The sequence below is a fragment of the Macaca nemestrina genome, chromosome 13 (genome assembly GCF_043159975.1).
Source record: "Macaca nemestrina isolate mMacNem1 chromosome 13, mMacNem.hap1, whole genome shotgun sequence".
Lineage (NCBI taxonomy): Eukaryota > Metazoa > Chordata > Mammalia > Primates > Cercopithecidae > Macaca > Macaca nemestrina.
This window is the reverse complement of record NC_092137.1, coordinates 121386364-121402179: the sequence shown is the minus strand read 5'-3', so window position 1 is coordinate 121402179 and position 15816 is coordinate 121386364. Positions and strand designations below refer to the sequence as shown.

General features: G+C 60.3%; 1 protein-coding gene across 1 annotated transcript; it reads right to left on the bottom strand.

Annotated features, from left to right (window-relative positions):
- Nucleotides 1–10137, bottom strand: LOC105490052 (semaphorin 4C). The gene is made up of 15 exons (XM_011755290.3): nucleotides 9934–10137; nucleotides 7805–7950; nucleotides 6308–6456; nucleotides 5889–5951; nucleotides 5645–5743; nucleotides 5420–5516; nucleotides 5181–5297; nucleotides 4942–5093; nucleotides 4683–4858; nucleotides 4213–4357; nucleotides 3901–4123; nucleotides 3657–3769; nucleotides 1998–2155; nucleotides 1840–1910; nucleotides 1–1716 (listed from the first exon to the last, which is right to left on the bottom strand). Exons 2-15 carry the CDS (start codon nucleotides 7911–7913, stop codon nucleotides 887–889), a joined length of 2502 nt encoding a protein of 833 aa, XP_011753592.1. The 5' UTR covers nucleotides 7914–7950; nucleotides 9934–10137; the 3' UTR covers nucleotides 1–886.
- Between the last annotated feature and the right edge of the window lie 5679 nt (nucleotides 10138–15816).

The window sequence follows — 15816 nt, the reverse complement described above, 5'->3', positions numbered from 1 at the left end:
TTTCATTTTCTCCATTTTATTTGTCAATATAAAAATACTCAAATATTTACAACAAATAAATACGCGGGGACACAATAAGTTACACCGTTGGGAGCCCCCCTCCTAGGGCTGGAAGAGAGTATGCCATTATCCACAGCAGTCCCACCCTCTCTCCCCTCACACAGCCTTTCCCAGCCCTGTACAGGAAGAAGGCAAGTATAAAATACCACTGAACCCCAGGGCCAAGTGGGAGGCCCCACCCACCCTTCCCCCAAAACACACAGGAGGCTCCATCTCCCTCCCCCCACCCTGAAAACATTCACAGCCCTAGGAGCAGGACTAGGCCCACCCCGAGCCCTGCACTCCCCCTGAAGGGGCACAGCACCCTGCCCACCCCACCCCCATATGTACATCGCTGCCCGACATTCGGGACAGTGGGGGTAGGAGAGGCAAAGTGATACGACCCCTTCCCCTTCATAGCTCCAATGACTCACCAGGAGGACCCAGGCCAAGGGAAGACTTGACAGAAACAGGAAGGCTATGCCACAAGCGCGCACGCACGTGCACACACACACATACACACACACAGACACACAAACACACGTGCAAATACAGACAAACACACATCTTGACATTTCTGCCTTGAAAAGTTTTGGCGGCTGGGGTCCCGCGTGTCTGTGATTCACAGAGAGGAAGATGCCTCCTGCGAGGCTGGTGCCCTGGTGAGCCACACCAAGTGGCAGTGCCCGTGCTGAGCAGAGCAGGTCCTCATGGCCGGGTGGGTGCTGGGCAGTATCCGTCCCAGACAGAGCAGGTGCCCATGCCATGTCCCTGAGGTAGCTGGTGCCTGTGCAAAAGTAGGAGCTACACCTCCCACGCTTCCCGCCGACGCGGTGGGGGTTTCCCCTCATACTGATGACTCCTCGGGGTTGGAGTCGGGCAGTGGCTGGCGTTGCTGCAGTTTGCGTCTCAGTTCATCCGCAAGCTCAGGCAGGGGGTGCCCGAGCCCTCCCCGGTCCTCCCCTCCTAGTTGTAAGCGCACGTAACCATTGGCATTTGAGTTCCGCCCACCCCCCAAGTGAAGCCGAGTTGGAGAAGGCAGAGGCTGGCCTGGGATGCCTGGAGGTGGCGAAGGGGGCCCCCCGCCGGGCTGGCACCGGGCATGCCCAGGTACTATCTTAAGGGAGCCATCTGAATAGTAGTAACCGACAGGATCCCAAAGTTTCTCATCTGGTTCAGGACAGGGCCGGAAGGGGGGACTGGTGGGCTCCTTGGGCAGCTCCAGGGGGTACACCAGGGTCCTCTCAGTAGCCTTGGCCCCTTTCTCCAGCTCTTCCCGCAGCCGCCGGCGCAGTGACAGCACCAGCAGCAGCAGCACCAGGCACACGGCCCCCAGGGCCACCACCGCCAGCCACACCAGCCCCAGGTTTTCCAGGGGGGCCCGGGCCTCCAAGGTCACCGACGGGCCTGCCACGACAGCCACAAGGTAGCCTTCAGCAGCTAGCCGCGCCCCCTGCTCCTCTGAAAAGCAGTGGTAGGCCCCAGCGTGGCGGGGCTGGGTGGCCATCACAACTAGGGCCTGGAGCCGGGCATCGTAGAGGAAAGAGCCGGGCTGTTCCGCAGGCAGGTCCCGGCCCCCAAAGGTCCAGCGGGCATGGGCCAAGTTGGAGGAGAGGTGGCAGGGCAGCACCAGGTCTGTGCCCGCCACCACCGTGATGTTTTTGGGAGTGGGCCTGACTGTAGTGGCAGAGAAAAAGAGAGTGCATGTTAGTACAGGAAAGCAGGGCTAGGGAAGAGGAGAACAGAAACTCCAGCTCTGGTCCGGGCTCAGCCCGATGCGAGGGGAATGAAAAAGCTCACCTTTCTTACTGCCTTGGAGGTTGCAGATGCCTGAAGTGTCCGAGATCATCACGTGCTGGATCAGCAGAGATCTGGTAGGGGATGGAGGGTACATCAGCAGCCTGGCTCCAACCACCCTGAGACCCTGCTGGTCCTGGTCTATGTAGAGCCCAACTCACCCAGAGTGGCCACCCACGGCCACACAGCGGCTGGTGTTGACGCTCCAGGCGCAATAGGGGTCCCGGGCGAGGACACAGTCTGCACAGGAGCGGTACTTCATGCAGTCGGCCAGGGGCAGCTGCACCAGCTGAGAGCGGGAGCCGGCAAAGAGCAGCTTCTGCGAGAGAAGCGGGGCGCAGAAGGGGGGTCAGCCAGGGCCACACCGTGGGAGGGGCGGCCGGACCAGAACGCAGCACGGGGACAGCTTGGACTTCTGCAGGGGGCACAGGACGCGGCACCAGAAGGAGGAACAAGGGAACGAGGCAGAGCTGTAGTGCTGAAAAGGGAACTCTAAGAACTGCAGAACGCAAAGGGCTTACGCAGGCCAGATGCAATCCTAAGCCCCTTAGAGACGTGACCTTATTAGAAAGGGATGTGGGGCTGTGAGGCCAAAAAGTATAATCATACACACTCACACACATAGTGCGGGAAATACATTTCTCGCAAGGCCCATCAGCCCTCACGACAGCAGCAGCATAACATAAGATGTTTTCCTGTTTCAACAGTGGATGCCAATCTGTGTGTTTCTTCAACCACACACTTTCTTTCTGCCATTATTCCATGTTCTGGGGGACAATTTTGAGTCACAATAGGTGGTAAAAGGCAAACAAATCAAAGTTCAGGAGGTGTAGCAAACATGCCACAAGAGTATTGCACAAGGCAACTGGGCACAGCAGGTCATGCCTGGAATCCAAGCACTTTGGGAGGCTGAGGTGGGCAAATCTCCAACTTGAGGTTAGGAGTTCAAGACCAGTCTGGCCAACATGGTAAAACCTTGTCTCTACTAAAGATACAAAAATGAGCCGGGCATGGTGGCATGTGCCTGTAGTCCCAGTTACTTGGGAGGCTGAGGCAGAATTGCTTGAAGCTGGGAGGTGGAGGTTGCAATCAGCTGAGATCACGCCACTGCACTCCAGCCTGGGCGACAGAGTGAGACTCCATCTCAACAACAACAACAACAACAAAAAACCTTTAGCTGGGCGTGGTGGCAGGCACCTGTAATCAATCCCAGCTACTCAGGAGGCTGAGGCAGGAGAATAGCTTCAACCTGGGAGGTGGAGGTTGCAGTGCACTGAGATCGCATCACTGCACTTCAGCCTGGGTGACAGAGTGAGACTCCGACTCAAAAGAAACCAAAAGGAGTATTGCACAAGGATATAATGCAAGCACTTCAGGGAAACAGTCACGGACATGGAGGGCTGGGACCAGAGAGCAGCTGGGGGCTGGAAGGAAACCACCACGGTGAAGGCGTCATAAACATCTCACAGGCTGGGAGGTCTGGTCACAGGGGCATGGTCAGGGAAGAGGCCAGAGCCAGGACCACAGCACAGCTTGGAGGGTCTGAAGGAAACATGGGAGTAGTTACCAAGGCTTGATGCTGGGAGTGCGGCCTCGTGACCTGGCTGTATATAATGGCCCCGTGCAGCGCAGATTCCATTCTGTTTTCATTCTCGTTTCCAGGAACCCACCCCAGGTTAGGCAAGGTGTGCGTCCATGCGTGTGTGTGTTCCTAACTCTGCACTGGCCAAGCATGTAGGCCCAACTGGGAGAAGCAGCCAGACAGACAGAGCGAGAAGGACAGTGCTGGGGACGGTGGCAGATAGGGCCCAACTCACTACCTTGCTCTGCGCCAGCACCAGGCTTCCCATGGGCTCCTGGTCAAACAGCTGCAGCTCTTCAATCAGGTGAACCCAGGGCCCCAGGCTCACGGCCTTGAGCAGCCAGCCATCTCCTGAGGGGTGCAGACGGGAAGGTGTAAATGACAGGGCACAGGGCTGTGGGGCAGCTCCAAATCTCCCTGCCCTGGGCACATGGGCTTCTGCCCAGCCTTGAGCAGCCATGCCTGCATACCCATGCACCCACCTGTGCCAATGAACAGCACTGTATAGGTGGCTCCATCAAGTCCTGTAACCCGGTCGGCCACCAGGTGGGTGAAGTTGGTGCCCTTCTTCACGAGCAGGGGGCGGCTCCACCGAGGCCCCACCTGCTCCTCCATCAGCGGGTGCTTCTTGATGAAGTTGAGGGTGTTGTCAGGCAGCTCCAGGGAGCTGGTGTAACCGTGGCGCCGGTGCCAGTTGTTAATGCACTGGGGGCAGGATATGGGGGGCAGGCCATCAGCAGGGTGGGATGGCACCGCAGCTAGGTGGGGAGACGCATCCCTGCCCCAGCACTCACCGAGCCAGGCCGAGGGCTGGGTACAGGGTCGGTGTAGCGGCCCCACTTCTGGGCTTGCTCCCGGTACTCCTTGTAGGGGCCCTCAAACACCCGCTGGATCTCTTCCAACTGGTACTCACAGACGGCTGACAGGTACATGTCACCCCTGTCGCAGTGAGAGGGAGCCCAGGGTCAGGTACCCACCTTATCCCCTTCCCACCCCAGCTCAGGGCAAGCAGCAGGAAGGCAAGGCCCGGCACAAAACAGCCATGGGTACCAGAATGCCCTGGCAGCTCAAAAGTGCCACCTGGCATAGGGCCCTGCCTGTTCATAGGCAGCTCGGAAAGGGGCAGGTGCCAGCCTTCTCCCTGGCTTCTGGACACCTGGCTTCCTGGACTGCCTCCGAGGCCCGGTCCAGGTTCCCACCCATGCACCATCTCTGATCTGAACCCCAGCTCCTCCCCACTCTGCAGGAGCCCTGGCCAACTCACCACCGCGCTTGAAAAACCCCAAAGAAGGTGGTGTTGTGCCAGGAGGTGTCCTGCAGGGTGTGCACCGCCTGCAGCTGGTTGAAGTAGAGCTGCCAGTCTGGGGCAGAGCACGCCAGCCGCGCCTTCAGGAACGTGGTCCACTTCTTCTGCAGGGTCCGCGCGCCCCCCATATCGCCCTGGCAGACGGCAAGGAGACACTGCCGGTCAGCCCCGCCGGGCCAGCAGGGCTCCCAGGGCCCACTGCTGTGAGACTTGGTACCTTGCAGACGCGGGCCACACGAGCCACCACCTGCTCAGCATAGCAGTCAGACTCCACCGCCCTCTCCCTGAAGAAGAAGTAGACCTTGTCGTCGTCCCCCGTGAAGCTGCCCACACTCTCCGGTACATAGGCAGAGCCTACAAAGTGAGGTTCTGTGGGAAGGGGAGGAGGTCAGCAGAGAGGCGCTGGGCCCTGGGGGGCCTCCCACCCATGGCTCCCACAGGCCCCCGGGGGCTCACCGTTGAGCCAAAAGGCCAGGTACTCTGTCTTCATGGAGTGGTGCGGCCCCATGTTACGCAGGATAATGGGTTCTGTGCCCAGGAAGTTGTTGAGTGTGGCCGAGTACAGCTCACCGTCTAAGGGAGACAGCAGTCAGCTACAGACCGTACATGAGATATGGACACATCCGGCCAACACAGCCCCAAGTGGAACCAAGCCCCAAGGATTCACCCAGCCTGCATGGGGGGCAGCCACTCACCCACAAGGAGGCCAGTGTGGCCCTTAGCTGGGTCATAGGGACACTTGCCCTTCCCATCTTCAAACTCTCCACGCTCCAAAGTGAAGGTGAGCATGTTCTAGGGACAGAGAGAGAGGTGATGAGGAGATGCTCAAGGGCGGGGTCCTGGGGGCCACATCCAAGAGTCCAGAGAAGGGCGAGGAGGGCGGGGGACTGGGGATACCGAGATGGGAGGGCAGCACTCACGATGTAGGTGCACTTGGGCTGGAAGGCATAGGTGCCACAGGCGTACAGGTGGGAGGCATTGTAGGGCTGCAGGAAGCGGATGAAGTTGAAGCACTCGGTCTGGGGGCAGAAAGATGTCCGGTTAGTGAGAGCGTGAGGCCCAGAATGGGAGGAGACGCCCTGGGGTGAAGGCGGCACCAGGAGCAGCGTCCAAGCAGACGCCCTGGGGTGAAGGCAGCGCCAGGAGCAGCGTCCAAGCACCCACCTGGTTGTTCTTCCCTTTCTGGATACACTCAGTCTTCTTCTCCGCAGGGGCCTCCCAGGAGATCTGGGGACAGGGAAGGGGATGTCAACCACGTCACAGGTACGGACTGAGCACGTGTTACATGCACAGCCTGCAGCAGCAACACAGGGACGCCCAGCGCAGAGGTATGGGCCCTATTCTCTGGGGGCTTCCTTCAGTACAGAATGGAAGCCCCAAACCACCCCACTACACAGAATTCAGTAAGTGCCAGAGAGAAGAGGAATGCCGCATGCTGACCCCAACCAGAGGGCAGGTCCCAGATGCCCAGTGGCAGCACTTCTGTGGGGGCCGCCAGGCTGAGGGACCACCTGGCCAAGCACAGCCCCTCTGCACCTTGCCCTCTGGCAGGCCTGCCTGCCTCCCGCTGCCCCACCTCTCACCGCTCCTTGCAGCTCCAGGGCCTCCATGCTGAAAGCAAACAGGGCCTCTCGGGCCCCCACGTACAGAAGCCCAGTCTGCTCCGTCAGCGTCAGCGTCAGGAAGTCCTGGATGCCCGTCTGGGAGAACCGCCGCACTACCGTGGCCAGCTCTGCAGGGGTAAGCGTGGCTGCTGATGGGCAGGACCCCTGGGGCTCGACAGCCCTCAGTCTTCCTCCATGAGAGCCACCACCCCATGCCACAAACAGATGCCAGTCAAACCCCCTGATTGGCAATAAAGGACACTTTTGAAACAGCCTTTGGCCCTGACAGCTCCACCCGGGCCTCCCTAGCCTTTCCTAGGCTGCGAGGAGGCAAATCCAGGCTGCTGGGCGGAAGGAAGGATATCTCAGCCACAGCTTCCGGCCAGAGGAAGCCATCAGACTGATGGCTCTTGCTCTCAGGGTCAATGGCACCTCCGGCCACAGGGCTGGGCTGGGCACCCCCACCCCACCCTCACTTCCTCGGCTGCTGCTTCCTTCTTTGCCCTGCTGCCCGCTGCCTCTATCAGAGTCCAGCAGGGCAGGAGGCACAGATGGCTATGAGTACTCCCTGCCTCAGGAAACCCTTCACTCCAGGAGGACCCCAATCCAGGCTGCCAGAGATGCGAGCACAGCAGGCCACTAGGACAGGCGGGGATGGCAGGAGGGGAGCTGGGCTGTGAGCCAGGCCAGGGAGGTCCGGAGAAACTAGAGGCTCAGAGAGCAGAGATGGGGCTGGGGCCTGGGAAGTCTTGCTGCCACCCGGCGTTCAGGGCACCATGACATTTATATAGTCACGTGATTCCTATATCAGCTGCCAAATATGGCTGCCAACCTGTCCTCAGGGTCCCCCCAAACCAGCCTTAGTCTCTGGAGGCAACGATGGCTCCAGACACAGGCCAGCATGGCAGGGCTTCACTGGCACCTGAGTGGAGCCTGTGGGAGGTGAACTCATCCCAGGTCCCCAGAGCGCACGGCTGATACAAACACTTGACATCACCTTTCACACGGGTGTGTGCACACGGGGCACTGCTGGGTCCCCACTGTGCCCCGGCAACCATGTGAGCATGTGCACATACACACACACTTCCAGGGCCACGAGAGGGTATGATGACTACAGGGCAGTAGGAGGTCTTAGGGGGGCCCTGGGGAGCCAGGGGAGAGAGCCTCCAGTTTGTATTTATTCCCGGTTCTAGTTTCTCTTTAGGCTCCCAGCGCCAGTGACAATTCAAGAAGTGAGGTGTGGAGAGGGCGAGGCAGAAGGTTCTCCCTCGCACACCTGGGCGGGCAGTCTGGGGTGGGGAGTTGGACAGAGCTCCCCCAGAGGAGGCTAACCCCAGGTCCCAACCTGCACTGCCTGTTCTTGGACCCTGGGGTCACTCGAGTTTCTTAGAAAGCTGTGCCACACATATCAGAATAAAGGGGGGCAACTCCTCAACAGCCTGTCCCCACTTCCTCCTCACCCCTCCAGGCACTCACCCCCAGAAGCCACTGTCTTCCGCGGCACAAGGTTCCACCACACCTCAGCCCCAATGCCCAGGCCCCACAGCCTTGCTGCCAGCAGCCAGACAGCCCAGTGTGGGGCCATGGCGCAAGCCCCGGCTCTGAGCTTCAGGCCAGCTGTCCTGCTGAGGGAAAAGACATGGTCAGAAATCACAGCCAGAGAAAGCAAACCAGAGGGGCCCGCAGCAGGAGAGGCCACGGGACTCCTCATCAGGCCTTCCAGGAGCCCTGGTGCCCTCCTTCCCCTTCTCTTTGGAGGTGGACCTAAGTCCCCACACTTGGCCTCCGCCTAAAAGACCACGGGTCTCCCTGGGAAGCGGGGAGGAGTTGAGTCGGCTGCAGGCTAAACAGGCTCCGGGAAGCCCTCCTTGGCCTCCAGACCCCCCACTACCTCTGCACAACCGGAAGTCATTTGAGAAAAAAGGGGACCCCCCCCCGACATACACACTCAGGCCTAAGAGATTTGAGAGTTTCTTGAAAGAATCTCAGGCAGAAGGCCTTGCAGCCACTGGGGCTCCGGACCCCGTCAACACCTAATTCTGGGAGGAAAACTCCTTAGCGCGACGGGGGCATGCGGTGGGGTAGGCGGTCGGGAAAGCCCCACAGGGAGACCTGGTGCGGCCGGCTGCGGGCGGAGGTCCCTGTCCCGGCCTGTCCCCTTCCCCAGCGCAGACAATAGCCCGGCAGAACCCCAAACCCCGTTCCACATCAGCAGGGCAGGAGTGGGAGCAGAGCCGGGAGCGAAGGGGCCCAGCTTCCCGAGGCCCCTTTGTTGCCCAAGAGGGAGGCAGGAAGTGGGTGGGATGGGCGTGGAAATGACCAGGGCCTCATCCTGTTCCTCGCGCTGCCTCCTCCGAGACACCAGCCCTCTGGCGGAGGGGCGGCGGGGGCAGCGAGCTCGGGTCGAGTCGGGGACTCCGGCGGCGCGCGCGGGCGGTGGGGGGAAGGAGGGGCAGGGACGTGAGGGGCTTCCCCCACCCCGACCGCTGGCAACACGCCGCGCACGGCCGGCACCCGCTGCGCTCCCGCGGCTCTGACGAACCTTCCCAACTCGGGGACTGCGCCCCAGGGACCCTGGCCTGGGCGGGCCAGCGGGACTGGCTTCCCCCGCTCCAGCCTTCCTGTGCCGGGGGCGGAGACGCAGAAGCTGGGGACCTGCTCACCCCCAAACAAAGGGTCCCTGCCAAGACCCCGTCCCGGGTCCCCCCGGGTTCTCCCCTCCCCCAGCTCCAGGGATTTGAACGCAAACAAAGCGGCGGCGCGGGGAGCGTGGCGAGCCCGGCCTGCGGACGCCCCCTGTCGGCCCAGAGCCCCGGCGCGGGAGGGCGGGGGGCGGGGGCTGCGCCCCAGCCCAGCCCCGCAAAACGCCCCCGGCCCCACCCGGCTCCTTACCCGAGGATCGGGCTGCACCCCGCGGCGTGCTCCGAGGATCCGCCCGGTAGCGGTGCGCCCACCCGCAGCTCCCCCAGGGCGAGCAAACGGGCAGCCAGGGGGAGGGGGCTGGGAGGAGGGGTGCTGGCTCCAGGCGGGGCGCCCCACACCCTCGCCCACTCCGAGCGGCCAGACGTGGACCGCGGCGCTCCCTGCAGGGCGAGCGCTCCAGCCGGGGACAGCGCGGCCCGGCTCGGCCCGGGGGCCTGGCTTTCCGGGACAACCCGCCTCCCCAGCGGAACGGGCGGGCGGGCGGGCGGGCGGGGGGCCGCGGCAGGGAAATCCGATCCCACAACATCGGCCTCGCTCCAAGCCCGCCCCAAACTTTCCATCGGGGGTGGGAGCGCCGAGGGCAGTCCGGGAGCCTGGCGAGGATCCCGGCCGCGGACCGGACCGCGCGAGGAACCCTCACTGCCCGTAGCCCCTCGCTGGCGCGTCCCTCCGGCCCCGGGGCTGCAGGCTGTAGGCGCTGTGCGTCCCGCTCCCGGGACCCTGCGAAGCAGCCGCGCTGGGCGCAGGAAGGATCCCCGCGGACAGGAGTCTCCGCCGCCGCGGCTCCCCGCGCCCCAGCCCCTGTCCCTCCCGCATCCGGCAGCCCCTGCCCACGCAAGGGGACAAAGCGGCGGCTCCGGGGCCCCGCGGCTCCAGCCTCTCGCAAGCCCGGCCTCGCTCACCTCTCGCGCGCAGCTCCAGTCCCCGGGCGCCGCCCTCGCGTTCGGCTCCGACCGCCGTCCGCCCCTGCCCCGCGTCGCCGCCTGCCCGCGCGCGCCCGCCAGTCCTCCGCGGCCCCTCTGCCACCGCCCCTCCGTCCCCGCCCGGCTCCGCGCCCCTGGGCTCGGGCTCCCCGCGCCACCACGGCGGGCGCCGGCTCTTTCTCCAGCGCGGCCGCGGCTCTCCGCCCCCTTCCCCTTGACGTCAGGCTGGGGGGGTCGAGCGGAGGCCGGGGGCGGGCCGCGAAGCCTCGCTCAGGAGGGGGCTGCGACCCGCAGCGACCTGTGGACCCGCCCGCTCTCCGCCCGGGGGCTCGGACCTCCGCCCCTCCGGGTGCCCGGACCTCAGCCCTGCCGGGTGTCCGGCCGCCCCGGGGCTCGGAGTCGCGGGCTGCGCCACAGCGCCCGGAGGGAGGTGGGGCGGGGGAGGGACTCCGGGTCTGGCCACGGGGGACTCTCACTCACCCGGTCTTTCCGAAGTGTCCCCCGAAGACCCCCGGCGGGCTGGGCTGGGGAGAGGGACTCCCGACCCTGCAGTTGCAGGAACGACCGCGGGCGAGCCACGTCGAGGCGAGTATCCGGGGGAGGCACGTGGGGAAACCGAGGCGTCTCTTGGGGCGGACCAGAGGGGTCTGCCTTTTGGCCCCCGATTCTGCCTCCTTCTAGGCCCCGAGGACCACTGGTCCCTGCCCTCAAGTCTGGAAAGGGCTTCACCAGCGAGGAAGACTCTTCAATCTACAGTAGGGGTCTGCGCCTGCTTCTCACGCTTTGGGCAAAGCGCCTCTCCCCAGAAAATGACTCCTGGTGCCACTGGAAGGCTGATTAACAAGTGGCATGAGCCCTACTGTTCAGATGAAAGGGGCTGGGGGGAGCCACGCTGCAGAACCACCGCCACCTTCAGAACCACCAGCCTCCGCCCACAGCCACTCCTAGAAACAACTTGTAGCTCTGGCCTCATGGGCGGTGCAGCGTCCTTCCTGCCAGCTGGTCCTCTGAGCTGGGCAGGTGGTTAGAAGAGGTGGTCCTCATGGAGGACACCCCACGGGCACCTGGAGACAGATGCTACCTCCTGGCTAGGGGCAAAAGGCAGAGGTGAAGGGACTTGAGGCCCTGAGGTTTGGCGGTAACCTTAAGCCAGCGTGCAGTCCTGGAGGGGAGGAACACTTCAGGCCGCGTCAGCAGATCTGGATTATAAATCAGTCCGACAGCAGCTTTTGTTCTGGGTTAAAACTTGGCATCTGAAAAGTGGAGACCAGAAGAGTGGTGGAGATAACTAAGAAAAGCAGCCCAGTTTGGTTTCAGTAACAATCGGGTCTTTGCTGGTACACATAAAGGCCCCTTCTCCCTTGCTGGCCAAAGCCGCGTTTCCCAGCTCTTTTCCACTAGGAAAAAGACAAACGCTGTGGCCTTGGAGATGCTGCAGATAATGACTGTGGGGTGGGCAGGGAAGGCCTCCTGCTTCAGCTGACAAGGTGGGAGAAGATGTGTCACCCTCGTGTTGATTAAGAGACCCCCATCTATTCAAGCGGGGGGGTAAACTGAGATGCAAGGGCCCTCACTTGTGTTCTGTGCTTTAGATTTTTGCAACTTGTCTTGATGTACATTTTCTTACTCCACTCTTTAAAAAGTAAATAATCTGGAAGGCTGAGACAGGAGGATCACTTGACCCCAGGAGTTCAAGACCAGCCAGGGCAACATACTGAGAGCCTGTCTGTACAAAAGAAATTATTTTTTTGAGACAGAGTCTCACTCTCTCGCCCAGGCTGGAGTGCAGTAGCACAATCTCGGCTCACGGCAACCTCCACCTCCTGGGTTCAAGTGATTCTTCTGCCTCAGCCTCCCAAGTAGCTGGGATTACAGGTGCCTGCCACCACACCCGGCTAATTTTTGTATTTTTAGTAGAGACGGTTTTCACCTTGTTGACCAGGCATGTGCCACCATGCCCAGCTAATTTCTGTATTTTTAGTAGAGATGGGACTTCGCCGTGTTGGTCAGGCTGGTCTCGAACTCCTGACCTCAGGTGGTCCACCCGCTTATGCCTCCCAAAGTGCTGGGATTACAGGCGTTAGCCACTACACCCAGCCCCAAATTTAAAAGAAAAAAAAAAAAACTAGCGGGGCGTGGCTGTGTGCGGGGGCTCACACCTGTAATCCCAGCACTTTGGGAGGCCAAGGAGAGTGGATCATGAGGTCAGGAGATCAAGACCATCCTGGCTAACACGGTGAAACTCCGTCTCTACTAAAAATACAAAAAAATTAGCCGGGCATGGTGGCGGGTGCCTGTAGTCCCAGCTACTCGGGAGGCTGAGGCAGGAGAATGGCGTGAACCCGGGAGGCAGAGCTTGCTGCAAGCCGAGATTTCACCACTGCACTCCAGCCTGGGCGACAGAGTGAGACTCCGTCTCAAAAACAAACAAAAAACTAGCGGGGCGTGGTGGCATGCATCTGTAAGTCCCAGCTGCTCAGGAGGCTGAGGTGGGAGGGTGGCTTGAGCCCAGGAGGTTGAGGCTACAGTGAGCCGTGATTGTGCCACTGCACTCCAGCCTGTAGAGTGAGACCCTGCCTTGACAAAATAAAAATATAAGTATTGTTACTCCCCTTTTGGAGATGAGTCAAAAAGATTAAACAACTGGCCCCAAGTCATGGAAATAAAAAGGTCAGAATTTCTTTTTTAGAAATGGGGTCTTGCTCTGTTACCCAGTCTGGAGTGCAGTGGCACAGTCATGGCTCAACGTAACCTCGGACTCCTGGGCTCAAGCGGTCCTCCCCCGTCAGCCTCCCAAGGCTACAGGTGCATGCCATCACACACGGGACAGGGTCTCACTATATTGCTCAGACTGGAAAGGTCAAATTTTTAAATCAGGTCTTGGGACTCCCAATTCTGTGTTTCCACAGTCGCCATCTATCCTGACAATGCTCTGTTTCATGCTGGTTTTCCTCACCTTCAATACTACTCCCCCATCCCCCCACCTCTAGGTGTGAAGGTTGCCAGGTAGAGACCTGAGCTCTCTGGCTCTGACTCCAAGGTGGCCTCAGTGGAAAGTTTCAAAAGGCAACCGGTTTGGTTTCACTGGCAGGGCAGCGGCAGGCGTTGGGGTTCTGGAGGCCCAGGGATGTAGAAGCCTCCAGCTAATAGACTCCACGCGCTTATCCTCCCAAACAGTCTCAGAAGCTCCCAGCTCCCTCCCCTTTTCCACCTTCAGGCACCTCCTGCTGTATCCCGTCCATGCCGGCACTGGCCCTTTCTGTGGGGGTGGGCAGAGGATACAGTTTCCTGCATGGCTACTTGTTCGTGATTCATACTTCTAAATGAAAGTACAACGGACAGAATAAAAGGATTTCTGGGTCTTCGATTAAGACAAAAATTACTAATACATGTACTGGGGGTGTGGGGAGGTGCATGTACCTGGCTAGTCTCCCTAGGGCCTAGCATATTCTATGGAAGGTATCCACACTTTGGGACTCAGGCAGTGACAACTGCTTGTGGTCAAGGAAAGACTGAAATTGTGCTAAATGCCTCTCAAGGGTCTTCAGAGATCACCCAGCAGCTCAGGCCAGCCCCTAGAGATGACCTAGGAGTCTCTCCTGAAAAGCAAGTCCCCTTCCCCATCTCTTGATGTTGGTTGTGGGCCACACTGCCCTTCATTTGAGCTACTCGCCTGCCAGCTCTCCTGAGGCAGCTGGAGGGAGGCCCGGGGTGGATACTGGGTTCTCTGGTGAACGCTGCCCGGTGGATTTCCAAGGCAGCCAGGACTGCTGTCATCCCCCAGACGGGGAAGTGAGAAAGCCTGGGTCAGCTACCTTTCAAGGGTCTTTCTGAGCGCCTGGGGACCGCGGTGACTGGTGACATAGGCATAGGAAAAGAACTCTCCCTCCCTACTTCCTCCAAAGGAGAGTTATCAAAGCCGCCCACCTGGGACGCCTTTCCCTTCCCAGCCCCTCCCTGTCACCAGGACCAAAAGGAAGCAGGAAAACATCCGTCATCACAGCCCCGGATGCGGATTTTCCAGTGGCTCCTATCAGGATATCCCCCAGCCTTTTCCCAAGGGCTTAGGGATCTGGAAAAGTCAAAGATCTGGAGGGCAAGTGGTCATCGTGCCAGCACCACTGTGAACATCTGGGCCTTGGGGAGGCTGAGTCTCCAACTGATCCCAGACTAGTTTTAGAAGATATGGTCAGCTCCCAGCCAGTCCCAGAGAGAGCCCATTACACACCCCAGGGGACAGCATACGCCCTTGGGCGACCTCACAGTGCACACCTCTGCTCGGGTTGCAGCCAGGTCTCTGGAGGGACTGAGCCGTCACCGACACCTCCTCTCCCCTTGGTATCTATCTTGGGGATGAGTATGTTTGGGGAGCAGGAGAGGAGGGGACAGTGGATAAGAGCCAGGACTGGGGAGGAAGGCTCCAGTGATCAATGCTGATGGACAGCTCAGCTCCTTCTCAGAGCCAGGTAGGGCCACCTTCCAGACCTGGAAACTCCCGTTTAGCCTCTCAGGCGTCCCTACTTCCTCTTTGCCCTTGGCAGTAGGAACAAAGAAGGGAAATTTCAAAGGTGATTTCCAGGTTTCCAGAGAAAAGTGAATAGTTACAGATGAACTGTCAGTGCATGCCGTGTGGAGCAGGGCAGCCCCGAGGGCGGGTGGAGGAGGCTGGCTCACCAGAGTCCCTGCTCGCTCATTGGAGGATCTGAGGTTGACCTGATGCTGCTGGGGCTTCGGTGGTGCCCGGGCCATGGGGGCATGTGATGCGGCCGGGAACAGAAACCAGAACTCTCACGGAGGTCACCTGGCATCTAAGTCACCCTGGCCAAGGGTTTCTTCCACCTCTCGTTTGGCAAAGGCTGCCAGGCAGAAAGGCATCCTGTGTGGTATCCAGTACTGTGCTGTGCCCGTGCCCCTGAATAATAGATGCCTCCAGCTCCTGGCGTTCCGGGGACGCAGTGAGTGAGGCAGCTGTGTCTGAAACAGCCCCAGAGCTGGTGAACTCCACTTGGGGTCTGCACGTGGAGCCACTTGGCCTGAAAGTCCTTTATTTTGGGGGAATCTCTCCTAGTTAGCCCGCCCTCCCTATCCCTGTGCATGAAAGCCAAAGAGAGGGACGCATAAAAGCAGAAGAGTTGTACGCAGCGCCGTGGGAGCTAGCAGCCAGCCAGGGTTGAGGAATGGACACAGTCCAGTGTGGCAGGGGCAGTCCTCTGCCACTGCCTAGCTACCTCTTGTGTCACCTGCAAAACCCCATCCAAACCCAGGAAGGGTCAGGAGGGGCCAGGGACTAAACATGGATTCTCAGGGTTGGAGGAGTGTGCAAAATAGATCTCCAGCGGTATCCTGGAGCTCAAAGGGCCACTCACTCCTCAAGGCGTTCAGGTCAAAACTACCTAGGACCCTATCAGGAATCAGGTCCCATGAACTCATCTGGGGCAAGTCAGAGGAAAAGCAAAAGCAGCATCTGCAAGTGGCTTCTGAACCGCCCCCACTCCTGAGGCTGGGGAGTTGATTTCAGAGCTCAGCACTAAATGGAATTAAGTGTAATTACAGCCCTGATCCACATTTCACTCTGTGCCACCTCCTCAGCAGGGGCGGGGAATGGGGAGTGGTCCCACACTGGGTCCAAACAAACGTCCCGTTCCTGGGTTTCTGACAGCTCTTGGGCCACAGTGGGCTGTGGGGAGCACTGCCCCTCCCCGGGGACTTGCAGACAGCCCTCTGCTACAGGCGGGGCCTGGGCCTGCCCCAGTGCCGTAACTGTGGAGCTGAGAACCCAGCGAAACCCAGGCAGGAGCATCAGGAGACTGGACGCTGACATGAGCCCTCGGGACAGGGACTGAAGGAAGTGTTCTAAACCAC